Consider the following 22,839-nt stretch of genomic DNA (forward strand, 5'->3'; position numbering starts at 1 on the left):
AATTCAGCATTACTTCGTGTATTGAGCGTTTTCTTATTAACGAATATGTCACTTAGTGAGCTTTCGTTAGGATCATTTTTAATTTTGAACATTTCTATAGCTAAAAACTGCAAATTTCTTTGATATACTTAGAAAGAGTTATCTTTTTCTAAAAGCTTTTCGAATGTCGATTCGTAATCATTGTATATCAACCGAAGAGCCCTTGTATGTAACTTATTAATTTTTGCATTTGTTGCTTTACTACGGCACATCCACACAAGAGGACAGTACATGAACTGTGATTTAAAGAAGGCGTTTAATACTATTTTCAGTTTCTGAAGTTTGAGATATTTAGCTACTCTTCTAAAAATGCTAAGTTTTTGATTCGCTTTGGGGCAGACTTAAGTAAGATGTTTATTAAAATTTAATTTGCCGCCTATAGTTATTTCAAGTAGTTTGACATCATTTTCTTCCCAAATTTGAATACGATCATTATGTGCCCAAGTAGTTTCATGTTTATGTCTCGCAACTATTAAATGACATTTTTTAGGATTAAGTCTTAAACTATTACATTTGAACCACTTTAACACAATCAGCTTAGTATTATTCTCAAGTTTATTGAATAGAACATGCACGTCCTTATCTATTACATAAGGAGTAGTGTCACCTGTAAAAATTACAAACTTTTTTCATTAGAAAGAACATATCTTTAATATATATATTAAAAAGTAGGGGTCATAACACCGAACCTTGCGGAATACCTTAAAATAGTTTTGACAAAGAGCTATATGATGCATTTATTTTTGTTTATTGGTGTCGATCATCTAAATAGCTTTTCAAATGGCCCCTCCAAGCAATCAGAGAGTGTTGGCCTCTTACCAAGACAAGAATAAATGGTAGTATCATCAGCGAACAACGCCACCTTAGATGTGAGAATATATGGAAGATCATTAATGTAAATTAAAAAGAGTATAGGGCCAAGAATATAATCTTGAGGAACCTCTGAAGTTACAGGGTATGAAGAAGAGTGCTGTCCATCGAGGACAACGTTACCTGATACACTGTAAGAAGAAAGCTTATGGAGAAGACCAGCATGCCAAACTTTATCAAAAGCTTTGAAATGTCAAGAGCTCTTAATTTCTCCACCTCTATCTAATGCATGATATAACCTATCAGTTATTAAAAACTGTTAAGAAAAACAATTTATAGTTTTTTTTAAAGATGTTCAATACAGTAACAAATGCTTTCAAAATTATGTCAACTTAAAACGATTTTTTTCAATAAAAATATATTACAAAAGGTTAATTTGAAACCATTTATTTCATTAAAAATTTATAAAAGATAAATATGAAACCATATAATTCAAAAATTGAAATTATAACAACTACAATATTAGTGCACCTACAACTACTAGATAGTACAATTAATAACAATTCTCATACATATATACTTTCATTTAATAAAAGTGTTTGGCTAACAGCAAGAGCAACAGCAAAAATAAATAAAAAATAAATATAGCAAAACAAAAAAAAGGAAAACAAAAACAACCAAACTATAGCAAAAATTTTACGGTTTTGTTATTCTCGACAGTAATAAAAAGTTGACATGAAAAAAATTAAAAAGTTGACATATAGCAACAATATTGCAAACAGATTCAGCAACTTCATTGAAAAGGCTAACAATGCTAAAATGCATATCTGATATTACTATGGTGCTAGTCGAATACTTTTACCTTTTCCTCGAAGCAACAAAACAAGATCTTTTAAATCGCTGTCATCTTCTAAAGGATGCATTTTAAACTATTTAATTAAATACATTGAAAAAATACTAAATCATTTTTACGTGAATATAAATTTTATCCCGAACAATAAAAACTTTTTTACCAACCTTAGTTTAAATAATTTACCAACCTTAGTTCAAACAACATGGCCCCACGTTATCTGGCCAAACATCCCTCAAGCATAAAATAATTACCAGCTTTTGCTCTGAGCCACTTATTTACTAAATATATTTTCTACTTTACCTTACATAGCTCTAATGATCATAATAATTTGAAACATAAACTAGATCTTCACACAAAATACCTCTTAAGGCCGAGGAGTCACAATTATGAATGAAGTTTTTTTAGTCTTCTTTTAAACCAAACTCTAAGAAAACATTCTTGATATACAAGATTGCTTTATTAAAAAACAAGTTCAAAATGATACAGCTAGGCTAACGCTGGGATAGTTATCTATATCTCATGTAGAAAATATGAGCTCGTTATAACTGCACCACTGACGCATACCCACAACTATGGAGGTGTAATATATAACGGCTAAAGAACTACGTGAAACATTTGAAGGCATACTTAAAATGTTATTCAAAAAACAAGTTCAATAAAAAAAAATTAACAAAACAAATTCAATGAGAAAAATAAAATAATATATAAAAAGAGTTTTTTTGATTCTGACTTTTAAAAAACCTTCTTGGCAAACACAAATTGTTTTATGTCGTATCATTAAGTCTTGACATGATTTTTGTCGAAAATGTTCCAGTATCGGAAAAAGATTTCTCTGCTTCATCACTTGTTAAAGGAATACACAACAGATTATTGTAAATAATTTCCATAAGTGTTCCACACGACCCACTTTTGTCCCAAAATTTAATTTCATTTCGTATTGATGATTGAATTGATGGTTTTTTTGAAGTTCTTGTTCTTGGGTGTAAAAGTGACTGTTGGATTTTTTGCTGTAGTAATTTCTCCAAGGAGGATTCACTTTCACTTTTGTTAGATTCAAGTTCAGATTCTATATCAGGATCAGACTCAGAATCCTCTGAATCAACTTTCGGAGAAGTTCAATTATTAAGACGTCGGTCTAGGATTAGAATAAAATTATTTATTTCTGTTTTAGAATGAACGGAAATACTCTTATGAATTTTTTTTTTTTCCAACCATCTCCATTATGCAGATATTGTGTATCAAATAAAATAGTTATTTTTGGTTAATTTGGATTTCTAGCTCTTTTTTAAGTTCAAGGCCAATTTTGTTATCCTCACTTAAATTTTGTAACATAAACATTAATGTTGCATCTGCAGAAATTAAATTGGCGTGTGCACGGCATAACACGTCTACAGCAAATTTTATTGGCATCAAATTTTTCAATATCTGTGATACTGCATACCATTCAGTTTCATATAAAAATATAAAAAGAAATGGCCGCTTTGATATCAATTAGTGCTTTCTTTAATAAAGATCTTAAACATTTAAAAGATCTAACATGAACAACATGCTGCTCCATCTAGTTTTGGAATCTAACACAAAATTTCACTCTTTTATGATTTTGCTTCACATATTTTTGAAACGATTCGTTTTTCAAAGGTGAACGACAGAACAATTTTTTGCATTTTAGTAACCATTGCTTGTAGTTGAAAATTTTCGAGGATTTTTATAACATCAGTTTTATTTCCCATGTCTATCGCATTCCATTTTCATCAACCTCATCATCAGAAAAATTTAAGGTTTAGGTCACATTTTTTTACTGTTAGTTGTTAAGGCACAGAAAGCTCTACCTTTTCAGTCTTAAATTTTTTTTTCAAGCCTACTAAATACATAGCTAACTTTTCTTCCTATGATTATGTAGTTCTAACCAGTTGTATTTGACGCTATAACCTAGGTTAGCTTTTGTATCATCCTGTTTCTTTATAGTTCTGTTAGTTGTTAATCTCAATATACTAACAATAAGTAAATTTTTTCTACACTTGACTGCATTTAGAAAGTGATTTCTAAATCCAGTCAAATTTATCTTTCAGAAAATATTTAAAAACCTATGATTAAATTAATTAATAAATATCAATAAGAGCCTAAAAATACACATTTAAGGCACTCTGAGAGCAAAAGAAGGCCTAAAATTATTTTTCTATCTTGCTTATATCATCCAATAATAACATTTTATAACAATTCAAAATAAAACCTCATAATTTTATAACTATATTTCTAAGTATTATAAAAAAATACCTAACAAAATAGTAATGTAAGACCCTCTAGCAGCAAAAGAAGATAAAAAAAGTAAACTTTTATTATCCATCGACCTATTGTCCAAAGTTAAATTTTATGATCAAAATTCTAAATGCTGATGAAGTATAAAAATACACAAACATGGTAGATACGCAAAATTTTGTTCTATCCACTTAATATTATTCAGGAGCAACAATTTATCACTATCCATTATTCAATTTGTTTTTCATGACATAGTTATTTCTAGTCCTACATAGTTATTTCAGAAAATTAAAAAAAATATGTTATTTCTCTTTTCTCTCTTCATCAAATGTTTGCTTGTTAATTTATCAAACCTTGTGTAAATTAGATTATACTTTACTACAGAATTGTAAAATATCATACTTTCAAAGTTGAGAACATTTTCTTGCTTCCGTTTCATGACCAAAGAGCCACGAGTTGATGTTGTAGAAGACTAAAAGAGAAAGGTAAAAAATGCAAATGGAAAGCCGTGTAACTTTTTTAACAAAAGTTTATAACATTTTGACAATTTGAAAAAATAATTAAAAATAAATAAATCAAATTCAGAGAAATAAAATGAAAAAATGCCAAAGTGAAAGAAAATCATAAAAAAATAACTGTACCTGAGAGCGCATTGCGCATTTTATATAGGAAAACTACAATATTCATTAAAAATATTAAGCTCAAAATAACTAAACAGGAACTATGAAACTAATTTAAAAACTAATTTAAGCAATAACTTGCTTAACTAACAATAGGGTATGAAACTCAAAATTTAAAAAAACTTTAAAAAAAAGCTATCAAATAAATCAGTTAAAATTTTATTTTTTAAAATGCTTTTTAAATATTTTTAAACAAAATGTTTAAAAAACATTTTTTAAATTAATTACAAATTTTGTCTTCAAAAATCTCAAAAAACATACTGTTCTACAAACGCTGACAGCAGTGGACTTTTCTAAGACAATTAACTCCTTCCACGATTCACAATGTTCTGATTTTTTTTCATTTATATTTTGATCAACTTTTAAAGCTTGGCACTAAATAAAAAAATTAGGTTGTTTTAAAATAAAAAAATAGATTTAAAGTAGAAAGTTTTATGTGAAAAAAATGATTTAAAAAAAAAATTATTTGTTAACAATGTGGTATATATATGTGGTAGTGGTGTATATATATCAATAATGCGCTATAATATATGCGGTAGTGGTAGAGCACTTGCTTTAAAAACAAGAAGTTCTGAGTTTGATCTCCGCCACGTCTCGATCCCAGATCACCGTGGAAGATGAACCAATGAGATACCACAATGCTATAGGTACAATATAAAATTGCAATTCTTTTTAAATTTGTACAAATAAAACTTTCAAAATCAACCAATAATATTTGCAGCCGCGACTTTAAGATAAATAAATAAACCAATCAAACTTTACTACCGTGACTTTAAGATAAAAAATTAAAGCAACGGTACCGTTGCGCTGGCCACATTGAATAATTAACTACACTTTATGATTAATTGGTTTGGCTAGCTGAAATGTATTAAAACGCTTAGAGAATGTAAGAACTCTTCAGATATATTCGGTGAAAAAGATCAGAGATAACTAATTTCTACAATTACAAAACAGTGCAGTTAATAGACACATGCTTGGCCAGAACATAAAATCAGATTTGAATCCTAACTATTCTTTTATGTGGTTTTGTTTTTAATCACCTTTCTGTTTGTTCTTAATTATTTTAATTTTAACACTTTTTTCGATTTTATTTTTATTCACTTTATCAATCAGCAAATATTGTTATTGGTGACTTTAAAACTCACCCCACTGAATGGATTGACTCTAATATCACTGACTATTCAGGCACTAAAGCTAAAATAGATAATCCTAATCACTTACCTACACTCCAAGATTCATATATTGTCTCTAACCCTAACTTAATCTCAGTTTCTCTTTGTTCTCTTTTGGGTAGTTTAGATCATGCTATGATCTCACTAACACTTTTATTAACTATTTTATCTAGGTCAGATGTACCCTATCATTACACTTTTTTGTATTTGATGCAGATCAGATTTTCAGATCAGATGTACCCTATCATTACACTTTTTTGTATTTGATGCAGATCAGATTTTCAGATCAGATGTACCCTATCATTATCCTTTTTTATATTTAATGCAGATCAGATTTTCAAATCAGATGCACCCTATCATCACACTTTAGACTACTACTTTACATATGATTGATGAACAAATTGCTTTCACAAGTTCCTTTGTGATGTTACTTTGACTGATGTCTTTAGTCTCAACTCAAGTCATAAGTCATTTGAACAACTCTTTTTATTATTGCAAAATTTCATTTGCACTTCTCATCTAATTGTCATGCAGTTGTACCAAAGTTACAGGTTAAACCAATCAAAGACATCATTAACCACTAATCAACTTCTGTTGCTAAAGTAATTTTTCTTTTAAATTTTTCTACAGATTGTGGTCCGCACAATATTTTGGTTAGTCTTACAAAATAATCAATGATATAAATCACTACCTCACAAAGGTTCAACCATGCGTATGATGAAAGCTTTTAAAAATCAACACGCCAGACTTTCAATAAAGTCTGGCGTGTTGATTTTCTTTTTAAGTACTCTTCATATGGTGTATTTGTGGATGAAATTTTTAAACTTAACATATCATTCTTTTCTAATTGCAGGATTGAAGTCAAGTTCTCGAAAAGCACTAAATTTTTTTTCCAGTAACTTATCAGGTAGCACAAGATTCCATCCTTGATCTTGTGTTATTTCTCATTTATATTAACAATCTTTCTCTATTTGCTGGTAGCACAACTATATACTTCACTCTTGACCAAAGTTATCACTTAGAATAGTAGCCAATCAATATTTAGAATAGGCAAAGAGAAGTCAGCACTTAGAATAGGCAACCAATCATGAAATGATTTCTATAAAAATTTCTGAAAATAATAAGAAATGGCAAAACAAGAGCTGTGCATGCTTTAATCATATGGTGTATCAGTCAAGTTTTTCTCTTTTTCCTCTCTTATTTAAGCATTAAAGTTGACTTCAATGGTCAACATTCTTTTTTATATCCGGACACGGAGGTTTCACTAGATCCCATATTATTTTTTCCTTTTTTTAGTAACTACCAACTTAAACAGTGACTACCTGCAGCCATGTTGAAAGTGAATTCACATATTAAAAACCAGAGAGTGACAAAAGCTCTATCACCCTCTAATTCCTTGCATCCTCCATTATTTCAATAAGGTTTTAGTAAAAAGATTTTTAAAGTTTTTTATGCTCTATGCTATTATTGGTTCAACTTTATTATTTTTTAAATAAAGAAGACAGTAATAATGATGAAAAACTATTATAACTATATAGTACTTTAATAATGAAGCTATTTAACTTTAAGAAATAAAAATTAGAAATAAAAAAAAAAAAAAAAAAAAAAATGTATAACCTTATAGTAACCCATACAAACTAACACTTGAATAAAATTTACCTTCTTTACTGAGTTTAGAGCAGGGGAAAATAAGTCAACAGACTTTTTAATTTTGCCGTATCTTCTAATAGATCTTTGAATAGGTGTTGTTTTTTTAATTTGATCAACTCTAGCAATATTTGGTGTTGTTGATGTCAAGCACATGTTTGAAAATGGTAATTCATTTTCAGTTCTATGAATTTGCTTTTCACTATGTTTTCGCACGCATTCATTTTCATTATGAGTAACCATTGGTAAATTTTTCTGTTTTGAGTATAAATCTGGCAAACTAGTTTCCAATAGATCATTATGAAAATTATCTGAACGAAGGTGACATTGATTATGTGAAGTGTTCTTCTCTATTAAATTAAAAACTATAATTATAAGAGGTAATTGTTATATTTATTTCTTTCAAAATAAATGTAACAATTAACTAAATAAAAATTTGAATAAAAACAATTTCAAAATAATGTGTTAATTGAAAAATAAAAATAAAATAAGCTTTAAGTGGTAAATTACAAAAACTTTTCAAACATTCTAACATCTACTTTTTAGAACTTAAAAAGTAGATGTTAGAATGTTTGAAAACTAAGTAGAGGCAGCAGTGTTAAAAATTTAATAAATAAAATAATTAATAAATAAATATCAGAGTAAACTACAATTTAACTACATATAAGTGATTATTTATAAATTACATTTTAATGATTTTAGAATATTATATTTTATGAACAGCATGTATACCAAAACATACAAATAATTGAAATTGAAAACAATATTTCTTTTAAAATTTGATTACATCATTTAATCATCAATGTCATATAAACAATGTCAATATAAGTGTTTGTATTTACTTACTACTGCAGCACAGACAAGCAGTAAACAAAAATTCATTGTATTAACACTTTAACTATGCAAATAGCTGGCTAACATCCATAGTTTTTGCCCTTAAAGCTTCAATGCTCAACACAGCTAAACTAACTAAATACTAAAATCCATTTGATCCATAGAATTGGAATGGTAGTTTTTTTAAATTTAAGTTTAAAAACGAACTTTTTGCCGAAGCTGGAAGTTTTGACATGCCCTTGTTAAGCTGAGAGACTTATGCAATGAACGGTTATTTTATCTTCCTATCTGGACATAGTAACTGCTTTGAAAGTGTTTTTGAGATTATTTGTCACAGTTGACAGCCAATTTAATTGCAAGGCATCCCATCATGAATATGGTTTGCATTTGCATCACCATTAAAGATAGCTAAGAAAATATAATATTCTTTAATCTTACTGTCTAAACTACAACAGTAATATTCTACTTCATCAATGATCTACTAGCATAATTATTTTTGTTGATTGTTGATGCTTCTGCTTTGTCTTATTTAATAATTTTTTTATATACACATATCAGTGATGCATTACAGATATGCAGGGCCTGCAGAAAATATGTATGTATGTGTGTGTAGAGGTTAAAGCTGCTCTACTTAAATTTATTTTTTACAGCTGCCGCTTTGCGTTAAAAGCAACTACTAAGCCACCAATCAAACAAAGTAAACAGCTGCAGCCAATTTCAAATTCGCTCTTGTTGGCTGAAAAAAATAGAGAGTTAAGTAAACAAAAATTCTTATGTACAACATTGCAGAAACAACAACTTTTTTGTAGCTTTTTCTTATGTTGCAACAAGTTTTTAAATTTGCTTAATAAAAGAGAGAGAAATAGTTGTGAAGCGTTCCACCTTACAAGATATCACATAAACAAATATTTTGCATGCTTTAGATTTTTCAGAATAGCTTAAAAATTTAACCATGAAAAGTTTTTTATTAGTTAGTTATGGATAAGTGAATGATAGTTTGCATAACAATTTTTTATAACACTTTTACATTAAACTATGTAGCTCATTTAAAAGAAAAACTACAGATGCTTTGTTAGTATGTAACAACTATGCTCAAATATTAACACAAAAAGTTGAGTCATCAGCTGAAAGACATTTATCAAAACTTCACAAGGTTAGGTTTTCTACATCAAGCAGTAATTTAAAAAGTCATTTGTTTCTTGATCACAAAATATTAACAGACAAACTGACTGTTGAATTAAAAAATGATCAACTTTTACATAGGTGGTGCAATAACTCTGTAGCTAGTTCATCGAAATATAATGTGAGTCGCAATCTTGCCCTTTGGTTTTTTACAGATCTACTACTGTTCTTTTATGTTGATATTGAGGGATTTGAAAAGTTTTTGAAAAAAATATTAAATTAAAACTTCCCACAGGTTTTGCTATAAGTCAAGTTGCTCTACCCGATATTTACAAATCTTTAAGGCAATCTGTATTGGAAAATTTTAAAAATATTGATGCAGCAACAATTATATTTGACCGTTGGACTGACATATAAAAAAATTAGTTATATGGGGCTAAAGTGTTCCATTATTAATAATACTGGGATAGAAAAATGTTTACTCTTGCATGTTTGCCTTTAGAAAGTCATACAGGTGAAAATTGTCATAGTTTTATTAAAGATATTATTCAAGAATTTTTTCAGAAGCATTGTAAAGATATGAGATTACATACTGTGCACAATGGTACAGCAAATATGATGAAAACTTCTAGACTCTTTGGTTCAAAGGATCCACAACATTGTCTGCCTCATATCTTGCATTTAATATTGACATGCGATGGCATAAGCAAATATAACAAAATAAAATGTTTTTTTATTTTATTTTGAAGATTGTTTTAATTCACAATTAAATTGTGAATTAAAACAATCTTCGAACTCTTGCTGAAGTGAAAAATATTGATGATATAGAACAGCATTTTCCTATTCAAGTTTATGATGATTCAAACATGATTGAAGAAAAAAACTTTAATGGTCCATGTAAAGAGAAATTTGAGGATAATTTTATAATAAAACAGCATAAGAGCCTAAAACAACATATACTCACAAGATAGAACAGTGCTCTTTATGGTAGAATCAGTTAACCAGTTATTAGATTCTATAGTAATTTTACTTTTTGTGGCAGGGAAGACCTTTGCTTAGATAATAATGAACAAGTCTTGATTTCTGAACTATTAAACTTTTAAAAAAATTTGAATAGTTAACCCTTGTGGTCAGTGCTGGTAACTCTCTTCTGATTAAACACAAAATACAAAAGCTTCTTGCAATAAATCCTTGTGATTTGAATGAAATTAAAAAACTAAAGGAATATGGATCCAAAAAAAAATTACCAAAGACTGTATGTAAAAAGTAACATATTTTTGCAGAAGTTATCAACTTCTGCAAAAATATGGTAATTTTTACATACAGCCGCAAAAATTTTATATACAAAATAAAGGAATGTTTGTTGGAGAATGCTTTAATCATAAAATTGGTCTAATTGGATTCAATTCAGGGTATTTTATTTCTAAACAATTATTCGTAAAGACAATTCTATAAATAACAAATTACATCATTACATCAATAACAGAAGTTTTTGCTTTAGCAACAATTACTAAAAATTACTTGAAATTAAAACAGTTACTTAAATTGTAAATAATTTAAGTAACTGTTTGCACTATTATCTAAGTGGTATATTATTAAGTATTATTAATTAATTTGTTTATTATTTATTTCAGTACTTTTATTTATCTGATTCTAGTTATGTCAGAATTAGACAACAATTATTCAAAATCAGGTCCTAGTGCTAAGCGACTACTTCTTTAAGAAATGAAAAAAAGTCATTCTTCAGAAAAAAATCCTTAAGTCGAATCAGTAATAGAGCAATTTATTATTCATTCACCTACAACAAATGAAGAACAGGATTGTTTATTGTTTTGGAGAAATCATTACACCAAGTACCTACACTTAGCAGTACTTGCAAAGAAATATTTTAGCATTCCAACTTCTAGTGTATCAGTTAAGTCAATATTTTCAACAACTGGATTAATTCTGAACTCAAAAAGAAATAACTTAAATTCTTTCAACACAAACATGATTCTCTTTATTCATGACAGTATTAGTATTATTTGATTTTTAATTTATTAAAAGTCTTAATTTAGAATTAAACTTTTTTGTTTTTATCAAAAACATTTCATTCCTTAGTTCGAGCAACTTGCTCAGCCAGAAGTCAGCAACTTTGATGGTCAGCCAGTATCAGCTAGTTGACAAAGTCACTCAGCTTTTAGCCACCATTTATAACTGCTAGCCAGCAAGTTATAAATGATGGCTAAGTTGTATGTTCTAAGCATGGCTTTAACCTTTATGTGTGTGTGTATACGTATGTACGTATGTATGTATGTATGTATGTATGTATGTATGTATGTATGTATGTATGTATGTATGTATGTATGTATGTATGTATGTATGTATGTATGTATGTATGTATGCATGTATGTATAATCTTTTATTAAGATGTCAAGTACTAAAGGGGAAAACTGAAGTTACGGAAGCAATAATCTAGCAAGATTCATTATAAATTGTTTTTAAATATTTTGGAAAACAGTTTCTGAAATAATAATAACATATCTTACTTCAAAAATAAGTATTTTTAAAGTAAAAAGAAATTGACATTCTGATAACAATATAGAAACAGTACCTTAATTTTCATTTACTACATAAGTTATAACCAAACTTACCTGTAGCAATGTTCTGCTTCAATTGAATGGTTGGAGCAACCACTGCAACAGGAGATAACTTAAGAGCTTTATCAAAAGGGTATGGATGAACTTGAGAAGGAAAATGATTTTGAAGGTTTTGAGGATTGAACACACTTTGTTGCAAATAGTTTGGTAGACATAGGAACTTCTCTTTTAAAAATACAAGACTGGAAGTTGAAGATTCTTGCAAGCTTATTAGGTGATTCACTAAAGCACAAAGGGTGTTATTTTGCTCAACAAGCTGCATTATTTTCAAATCTAACTCTGGTGATTTCATAGATTTGACAGCTGCATTTGTAGCATTTATTTGAGAGAGTAAATTGTTTAATCTGGATATTTGATCGTTATGAAACAAATGTTCTTTTTCATTAAAGTTGGCAATTTCCTTTTGCAACTGTTCAACTTTATTTTCCAATTCACAAATTTTTTCATCTTTATGTTTCAACTTTAGCTCTGTCTAAAGAAAAAACTGCTAGAGAAACATACCAGCAATCATAACCATTAAGAAGATAAAATTTAGGAAACAACAAAAAAATTAAATAAATTTAAAAACAAGACAGAAAAATCTTAAAAAATCATGCAACACAATAAAAAATCTCATAAATGTTAAGCAGTTTCATACCTCACTAACTGATTGACTTAAAGCCTCCTTTCTCGAATTCATTAAACTTTCAACAACATCAAATTGTACTTTAAAAAAATATTAAACATTCTTAGACTCTTAATAAATGCATTAAAAGATGTTCTATATGCAATATTCAAGAGTCAAAAATTTTTATTCTATTTTCAGTTATTGTATCACCATACTATTATTTTTTTATATTTACATATTTTTATTTTTTATATTTACATATTCATTATTATTTAATAATATATACATTAAAATTTATATACATTATTATTTATTAATATCAACATATTTTTTTTATATTTATATATATTTTTTTATATTTACATATTTTTTCAAATAAAATGGTCATCATAATTTTTAACATCATTGGTATCGAAAATAATCAGGACAAAAAATCATAACCAAATTATCTTTTTAGAGCAGTAATTAAATTTAAGTACATATTTGTTACAAGTGATACTGTTAGTGTTACAGGGAAAGAGCTATAATAAATTCACAACAACTCATATTGTAATACTTATATTATAATTAGCTTTGCTAAATTTTTCATTTAATAAACTGTATAATTAACAATAACATTGAAATTGTAATATTGTACAATATAACATTAGTCAGGCCTTGGCAGTAGGGCATGGAAACCAGTAATGAGAAACCGGTTTTTACGGGTAATTTTTATTCCCAAAAATTACCGTTACCTGTTTTTTCTCAATCTATTAACGCTGTTTTAAAAATGATATTTTGTTAATTAAATAATTTGGTATTTTGCTTTCATTTTAATTTGCCAACTCCTAAAAGACGCAACACAGTGAGAGAAAGCAGTTCTTTAATGAAAAAGCAATAAACACGAAGATGACCTTTGTTGCAGGAAACAATAATTCCAAGGTATGAAAGCACTTCTTATATAGCAAGGATCTGCAGCTGGCGAAGTGCAAAACTTGTAGCAAAGAAATCAAGTGCAAAGGTGGATCTACCAGTGGTATGAGATCTCATCTCAAATTAATGCATCATATTGAGGCCGATGCTATGAAACAAGTATCAGCCAAAGTTGAACAAAAAGTTGGAAAAATTGATCACTTCTTCGTGACCCAAAAAGGTTCCTTGGCAGTTGTCTTGTTCGAGTTAGTCGCCATTGATGGATTACCAATTCGAGTACTGGCAAAAAGTCAACGTTTAAGAGCGGCATTGGGAGCTCAAGGATACCACTTGCCAAAAGATGCAAAATCGATCAAAGCAATTATTATGAAGCACTGTCTTGAGGTTAAAGACATTTATAAAAAGGAGTTTGAAGAAATGAAGAAAGAAAAAATTTGTTTTAGCATTACTCTTGATGAATACACATCATCTCGTAACAGAAGGTTTATTAATATCAATGTTCATGTCAAGAATCGGCATTGGAATTTGAGAATGGTAAGAATTTTTGGCTCAACGCCAGCGGATAAAGCTGTGACCATCGTTAGAGAAAAGCTAAAAGAATTTGGAATTTGTCTGGACTCTGATATTGTGGCAGCTACAACTGATGGAGCTGCTGTAATGAAAAAATTCGGAAAAGCTATTTTACCAACCCATCAATTGTGCTTGGCACATGACATCCACTTAGCAGTCTGTGATGTTTTATACAAAACAACTCCGGTCCAAGAAGTCATTCCTGATCTCAATGAAGAAGAAGATTTTGCACTTGATGATATTTCCATCTCTGATGACAGCGATTACGAAGATGAAGAAGGTATTGGATTACAGGTAAGTATTATATATAATTATTCAAAAGTATTAGGCATCTAAATAAGATTATTTTTATTAAAAAAATCATCTTAATTACTGACACTTTCAGGTAGTAATTGAAGATGATCAACCCCCAGAAGTCCCTCAAGATCTGAGACACATTATTTAAAAAGTAAGATGTTGTGTACGCCTGTTTCGCAAGTCCCCCGTCAAAAACGATGATATTCTTCAAAAGCACGTTCAAGTTGAGTTTAAAAAAGAATTATCACTTATACTTGACTCAAAAACTAGGTGGAACAGTTTGGCGGACATGATGTCTTGATTTGTTAAGCTAAAGAAACCTATCAAGATGTCCTTGATCAAAATTTCTAGTGAAATAAGCTTCTCCAATGAAGAATTTAACACACTTGAAGAACTGATTGCAGCCCTAGAACCAGTAAAAGTGGGAACAGAAGCTTTATGTAGACGAGATGCAACATTGATTTCAAGTGATCAGATTCTGAAGTTTATTTGCCTTAAATTGAGCATGCAGAATTCAATTTACAGCAAAGAGTTATTAAAAATGTTAGTCAAAAGAATAAAGGAAAGAAAAAATCCTGATATAATAAATCTATTGATTTATTTAAACGATTAAGAGGCCTTGGACAAGTAAGGGCAAAGTACGGATGTCTTTGACACTCCACAAATGAAACGAAATGCCCTTGCAAATACTGCTGCCAAATTATTCTGTCATCTGTTTGAGGAGAGCTACGAAGATGAAGATAAATCGGAAAAAGAATGTCAAGAAATACCCAATATTGATGAAGGACAATCTTCCTTGGCAGAACAATTGGAACAGTCTATCAAGGATGCTCTGAAGTGTCCCTCTAGTTCAAAGAGGATGAGAGTGGCACCAATTCCAAATCACTGTTGAAGGAAATAGCCGTTTTTGAGCTGACAAAAACTCGCACAAACAACTTAGAAATGCTGTATAATGCATTGATGGGTATACCAGTAACTAGTGTTGAAGCTGAACGTTCTTTCTCAGTCAGTGGTCTTTTTGTTACAAAACTCAGATCAAGCTTGAATGATAATACTCTTGATGCCTTATGCATTTTACGAGCTTATTTTCTGTTGAAAAAAGCTCAGCAATTAGCAGTAATTTCTGTATTAAATGACTAACAACTGTGTTAAATTCTGTATTGAACAACTGTGTTAAATGTTATATCAGTCAATCTATAGAATTTGAGTTTATTTAAAGTATTTAAGCCCTTTTTTTGTGATATTTAACTGTAATATCTGAAAGTGGATGTATTGTTTTGAGCTTAATATGAGATTAACTTTATGTGATATAAATCTGGATAATTATAAGTTGGTTTGCTGCATTTCAAGCCTTTTTTTATTCCTTTGAAAAAACTTTAAATTACCGGTTTTACCGGTAATAAAAATGGCAAAAACCAGGGTTTTACCGTTACTGGTAATTATGAAAAACAGTAATAATTCCTACTTGGCAGGAAGCGAGAGCTAAAGCTTACAGGAGCAATTTACTGCTCTCGCAAAAGTATAATTTTTTCACTCAAAAGTATAATTATCATTGTAACTAAAATGAAAAACGATAAGTCATTTTTATACGAAAAAAAATTAATTTTAGAATAAACTTCAATGCTTATTAAAAGGCACTGTTGTTGCAAAAAAAAAATGTTTAAAAGAGTGCTGACTTACATGCAAATGTTTTTGATTAGATTGGACTAACTGACAAATATAAAACTATTAAAATTATCTAAATTATATTGATAAAGTAAGAAATTATTTAACTGATAAAAAACAAAACTATTACACTCTAAATTATTGCATAATAGTTTTTATTTTATGTAATAAATAATATATTTTATATTTTAATTTCATTAAAATATTATTCACTTTTATTGTGGAATTTTTAATTGTTGTAACAATTTTTAAAATGCCTGCATTCTATTACAATAAGAAAATAAAAAACATTTTTCATAAAAAGTAAAAACTTTTATAGCTCTTATCAAACTTTTTTATCAAATAAGTAATGTTAATAAATAAATGGGTATCTTGTGTGAAAACCCTAAGACAACTCGCTTGCCTAAAGAATTTTTTCATGGCGCAATAAATATATATATTCTTGTCACATTAACCTTTCAAACATATGCTTGTAACAAGTACAAAATTAAATTTTGTGTTTAATAAGCAATTCTTTTAACAAATAAACAATAAGCTTGTGCAAAAAAAAAAGGTCTCGTAAGAAGCTGTTTAGAGGAGCAGCTCGCATGGCTCTCCATGTTCGCTTTAGGAGAACTTTTCTCCGCTCTTGTGCTCATTTATTCCCACTGAGGTCTGTTTAATATTGAATGTTAAAATATAATTTTATTAAAATCTTTAAAAAATAAAGCTGTTACAAAAAAAATTACTTTATTAAAATCTTATGAATAAAATTTAATGTTAAGTTTATAGTATTAATTCATTATTTAATGTAGAACTCGAGATCCTCTGCAATATGGTGGATAGTCACTAGTGATCACCAGAATTGATAGTCAGAGCAGTTAAGGATGTTCAAAATAAAATTTTTAGTGAATGGAAAGCTGCTAAAAATATGAAGTCAACAGATACAAAGCCAAAAAGTAAAAAATAGATAAAAAATAAGAAAATAAAACTAAGAACCAAAAAAACAAAACAAAAGCAGACAAATTTGAGAAGCAAGTTAGTTTTAAGAGGCACTGAAAGTTCTTTCGAAAGTTGCCGGGAAGCAATGAAGATGACACTGACAATGAAAATGAATGTCAAAAGACAGTGCAGAGACTTCCGGAATGAAGGACACTTTTTTATAACAAATTTTATAAATAAATTTATAAAAAAATGAAAGATAAAAAAATAAGAATAAAATAAGAAAAATAAATAAATTAAAAATAAATAGAATGAAGAAAAGAAAAAGAAATAAATAAATAAGCAAAAACTAAAAAAAATTAAAAACCAAATCAAACAAATTAACAAAATAAAAAAATGAGTTAAGAAAAAGGAAAGATAAAAAGCCAAAGTTAAAAGAAAAAATCATTCGATAATGGAAAGTAATTAAAAAGAATAATAAAATAAAAAATTGCTCCGTTTTTGAAGAAAGGAAAAAGAATATTTTTTAAATTTTATTATTTTTAAAAGACTATGTGTTTGCTTGATATGATTTACTTTTTTATTTTAATATTGTAATTTATTATGAAAACTCTATACTTTTCGTGACTAAATGTTTGTGTGTGTGTTGGGTGACATGTTTTTATTTGTGAGTATTCTTGAAAATTTTTTGTTTGTTTATTTATTGTTATATTTTAATGAAATATTTATATTACTTTTATTTATATGATTTTATATACTTTTATTTATATGATATTTATATTAGGATTATTATATTAATTAAATAATTGTTACTTTTTTTTGCAGTAATTGTTTTGGTTACATGGTAGGTTGTTACGTTTTGTCAGAACATAACTGTTTGTAACTTTCCTGTCTGTGCATTATATTCAATTGTTGTTTTAAAATTGATATTGGTTTATTATCATGTAATTTTCTTATTATGATCATTATTATTTGTATTATTAATGCTATTTCATGGTATTTACTTAAGATTAGTTTTTAACTATTTGTAAATGACCTCGATTGTAAGATCTTTTATCAAAAAAATATTGATAATGAAATTAAGCTTGTTAGATTTGTGTTTATTTAATATATGTGTTTATATCTCAATTAGATTTTTTCAGCATGATCATGTTATCAAGTGTTAAATTCTTATTTTTATTCATTTCATTATTTAAAATGGATTATTACCATTTCTACTGCTATTATACTTAGTTTATCAATAAAATTTTTTTGAATAATTAAGTTATATTTATAAAATTTATTTATGGAGGAAAAACATAAATATATATTATTCAAAAAGGTTTTTATTAAATACAAAAGCCAAGTTTAGTGTATTATATGATGAAACACAAAATGTTTAACATAAATAAATCAGGTCTTGTTAAAAGCTTTTAACAAGACCTGATTTATTTATGCATAACAATTGGACATTAGTGTATTAGTAAATGTAAGCATGGGAATCTCAGATTGTAATTTTTTAACAAAACAAAATGTAAAACATTTTGGAATTTTTTTTAACTTCTTTTTTGTGTAACCAAAACTTTTTAAATTTTTTTACACAAAACTATTTTTCCTTAATTTTTTGTAGGCTTACAAAAGTTTACGAACATAATTAGTTTCATGCTATTTTCAAAAAATCTTTCAGTAAAATTTTTTAAATTATAATTATTAAATGTTATTTTAAATTTTATTATAAAAAAAAATTGTTTTGTTTATGAAATTTTAATTTTTCATTTTCAAACTTTAATAAAAGTTGTTTATTTCTGTAATCAAGTGTTAAAGACCAGACTAAAGTACTCCACAGATTTTATTTAATTTTTCACAACTTAATTTACTAATCATTTAAATTCTAGACCTCTAGTGATCACCTGATTAGCGAATTAAATTGTGAATAAAAATTGTGAATTGTAAACACTATTACGTCTAAAGCTACACTGATTTTCTATTTGTCTAATTGTGAGTTATGACATTTTAACTATGAATTATAATTTTTTAACTGTGAGTTGTTAACTGTGGCAATTAATTATGAACATTTTCAAAAACAAATTTTGATTAGTTAAAAAATTATTAATTGTTTACAAAAAATTCCGCGCTATTTTTATGAAAAATTACGAATTATATTTAAATTGTTTTTATAGTTTAAAAACTACAAAAAAAAATTTCTTGAAAATTAACTATAGATAAAGTGAATTCCAAAAAAATTTACTTTGGATTTTTTATAGATCTATGAAAAAAACAAAATGGAACTTTGCAGAATGTAATAACTGTAAAAAAAATGGCTAGTCTAAAATCTGCAAATTAATAATACGACTTATTTACGAAGTGCTTATACTAAACTTTTTGTTGAAATTGAAAATGCTAGAGTATAAAATAATATTAATTAGTTAAATTTTATTCATTTTAGTTCAATATCTTTTTTTTTTTATTAAGTTGTATTCATGGTGTAAACTAGACTTAAGGGGCCTTGTCAAATGCAGTATTCCAAAATGCTCATAAAATTAAAATTCCCAATTTAAAAGTGAAAAAATCACATTCTCCAAATAAATTTTGCCGAATTAAAGTTTATAAGTAATTCTAAAAATTATTAAAAATTAATTACTATTAAAAACTAATAGAAAAATAACATAAAAAATTATAATTTATTTCAAGCTTTAAACAATAAATTATAATTTATTGTAAATCAATGGAAATATTCATTGAACATTGAATCGCTTTAAAAAACATTAAATTACTTTAAAAATTGCCCTTTTAATGCCTACCAGTGAAAAAATATATATATTCAAAAGATATATTAAGATTAAAAACGATATATTAAGAATAAAATAATGATATATTAAGATTAAAAGTAAATCAAATATATTATTCTTAATAATAATTAATCAATACACACTGATTATTTTATAATACAAAAATATATAATTCTTAATATATCTTTGAAAATCAGAGCTTAATTTGCCTTGTTGTGAAACCATGTTTAATTTTGTGTTGATTTCATACTCATCTTCAATAAATGTTACAGACGGTATTTTCTTTTATTTTTGGCGCTGTTCAATCAATGTATGCAGCGCTAAAGTGCAGTAGAAGAAGAAAGAATATAAGAAAAGGACCCTACGCATTCCTAGTACACATTTTAATCTCAGGTGAAGGGGCAATATACTTGGGAATTTTTTTGACAAATTCCCAATTTTGTCAAAAGGCTGTATCAAATTTATTCCTAGTTAACACTTTGTTATTGAATTTTTTTAAAAATCGAATTCACAACCAACAAGGCTGCAAGCAATCACTATTAAGTTGGGAGTTACTAGAAAACAAGAATAGAGTTAAAAAGCAAAAAAATGGTTTACAGAAGACTTAAAAAAAAGTCAAGAAAAATAAAGATTGTGGAAGTTCCAAAGCGTTGAAGTTAAGTTCAGGAATCAAAACTATATGAATGTTTTTAAAGCAAAGGGACAGATAAAGTAAAAAAATGACCAAGAATAAGTTTTGATTGATGGAACTAGAGATAATAACTCCTTTGAGCAGCCACCATGATAGTATTTGTAGGAAAGAGAATGAAATGCAACCTTACAACAATAAAAAAAAGAGGTTCAGGCTTGGCATATAAAGCAGGTTATAATTACATTTACAATGCATGTTTGGACCTTGTCTATATAAAGATAGAAGATAAAGAGCATAATTAGAAGAACTAGCCCAAATATGACAAATAAAGCAGGTTATAATTATGTTTACAATGCTTTTTTGGACCTTGTCTAGATAAACCATTTTTTGGTACAATTTTTAGGCATGAAGACCTGTTTTTAAAAAGCTCCACAGGATTTCTTTGTTTTTGTTGGTATTAACTGTTCAATTTCATAAATAGTTGCATTTTTTTTCTTGGAGTCTTTGTACCATTTTATCTACTCATATACTGCTGAAACTGTTGTTGTCAACCTGTCTAAGTGTAATTTGAGGTAACTTCTGACAACTTTTAAAGCTTTTAAAATCTCTTTTATTTTTTGTCATTTGCATCATTTTATGTACCAACACACTGATTGAGATTGTAGTCTCCTAGTTCAAGTGAAATTGTGTGATTTAAAGGATAAATTATATCAAAATTTACTATAATTATAAATATTAAGCCTAAATTTATCTCCATACACCATCATTAATTATTTACATGTGAAATCAACTGTACTGTTGTTAACAAAAGAATTATTCAGTATATTTTACTAAGTCTTTTTTTTAACTCAATGCATTAGCAAAAAAAAGGGTGCAGAAAGTTAATATCGCTATTTTAAAATATCATATCTGCTACCCAAATACATAGTACTCGCTATACCATAACCTGCTACAACTAAAAAAAAAAAGAAGTTATTTACAATAAAGACACGTATACCAAAAATTCAATGCCAAAAAAACAGTTTTTTATAACACTCAGTCTTAAAATTCAGTAATAAGAACTCTACTAAAGTTTTAACAAGATGTCGTAAAAATTTATTTCATTTTAAAATTTGGAACTGCAGCAATACCCCAGAAGCAGTAATAATAGTACTTGCCCAGAAAGAAACAAAAGTTCTGCTGTCAAAAACCTATCTACTGAAACCAATGCTCCTGCCTCCTAAGACCTAAACTCAACACCTATGTCAAGTTCTTAAACAACCTTGATAGTTTGCCTTCCAAGCAAACCAATTGTTTAAAAATAACAACATTATTTGTTATTAAAAGTATTTGAATCTCACAAAATCATAGAATAACTATAAGAATATCGTCAATTTTAGCTACTAATGCCCACTCATTGCTGAACAAAGCCAACGAGCTCAGGTTAAAAACAACAATAATAAATTTGACATATTAGTTATCAGTGAAACTTGGCTTGACTCGACTATTCCTGATGGTTTTGTCGTCTCAAGTGACTACTCTCTGCTAAGAAAGGATAGAAATAAACATGGTGGTGAACTGGTGATCTCTTTTAAAATTTTGTCAATCTAATTTATTAAAAAAAAAATTCTTGCAGTCAGATTTCCTGCCCTATGCGCTTATCATTGCGATTTGACCTCCATATTGGGGCATTAACTCTATCCATTTAAAAGCTTTAAAACTGTTACAAGCTCTTATTGATCAAAATCTTGGTGAATTTAAGAGACTTATACTGTGTGGGGACATTAATGATCTCCAATAGTATTATAGTGATTTTCTTATTTCTAATTCACTTAGTCAACTTGTACCATTTTCCACACATGGGTGTAACACTCTCAATATCATTGCCACTAATGTACCTGAACTGTATAAAATTGAACTTACCTTTTAAATTCAACTTACCTTTGTTAATGACACTGTTGAAGATTTTTTAAAACCCTCTAAAGTCTAACTTTTTAAATAAGATACTAGATTTAGTAAACTGGGAATGTTGGAGCTTAGCATCAGACTTTTAACATCCTTTTTACATTGATTTTCTTGCAACAATAGAAAGGAGTATATTCTTATGAGAGTTGTTCTTTTAAAAAAGATAAAAAAATAATTATAATTTGATATAGCAGCTGGACAAGAAGGTGAAAACCATAGAGTAGAACGAGGCTTGACTTAAAACTGACAAGAAGGAATAAAAGCTTCTGTACCTACCTGGATCCAGGAGATTACGTAGGAGGCGCATTTATCAGTGGAGAGAGAAAAGCTACATAACATAAGCTTGGGTCAAAGACAAGACATAATTCAAGGAGTGAAAGTAAATAATTAGTGTTGTCTTGAAAATGAGTCAGAAAACAACTAAGTAAGATATTGAGAAATACAGAATTTATGAGCTTTAGTGCAAGCAGGG

The 22,839-nt window shown here is 27.9% G+C and overlaps 1 protein-coding gene across 4 annotated transcripts in view; it reads right to left on the reverse strand.

The window, feature by feature from the left end:
* Positions 1-1,280: 1,280 nt before the first annotated feature.
* LOC101240264 (uncharacterized) overlaps positions 1,281-22,839 on the reverse strand; it is a 43,107-nt gene continuing 21,548 nt past the window's right edge. For 2 of the 4 annotated variants that reach the window (XM_065817213.1, XM_065817214.1), the window contains exons 6-11: positions 12,690-12,757; positions 12,047-12,524; positions 7,470-7,807; positions 4,900-5,013; positions 4,361-4,430; positions 1,281-1,759 (exon numbers count right to left, since the gene is read on the reverse strand). In XM_065817213.1, the coding sequence (XP_065673285.1) occupies positions 1,686-1,759; positions 4,361-4,430; positions 4,900-5,013; positions 7,470-7,807; positions 12,047-12,524; positions 12,690-12,757 (1,142 nt within the window). In that variant the 3' untranslated portion in view covers positions 1,281-1,685. The remainder of the gene's footprint in view (positions 1,760-4,360; positions 4,431-4,899; positions 5,014-7,469; positions 7,808-12,046; positions 12,525-12,689; positions 12,758-22,839) is intronic. The other 2 variants (XM_065817215.1, XM_065817216.1) reach the window with 2 other exon arrangements.

The sequence above is a fragment of the Hydra vulgaris genome, chromosome 14 (genome assembly GCF_038396675.1).
Source record: "Hydra vulgaris chromosome 14, alternate assembly HydraT2T_AEP".
Lineage (NCBI taxonomy): Eukaryota > Metazoa > Cnidaria > Hydrozoa > Anthoathecata > Hydridae > Hydra > Hydra vulgaris.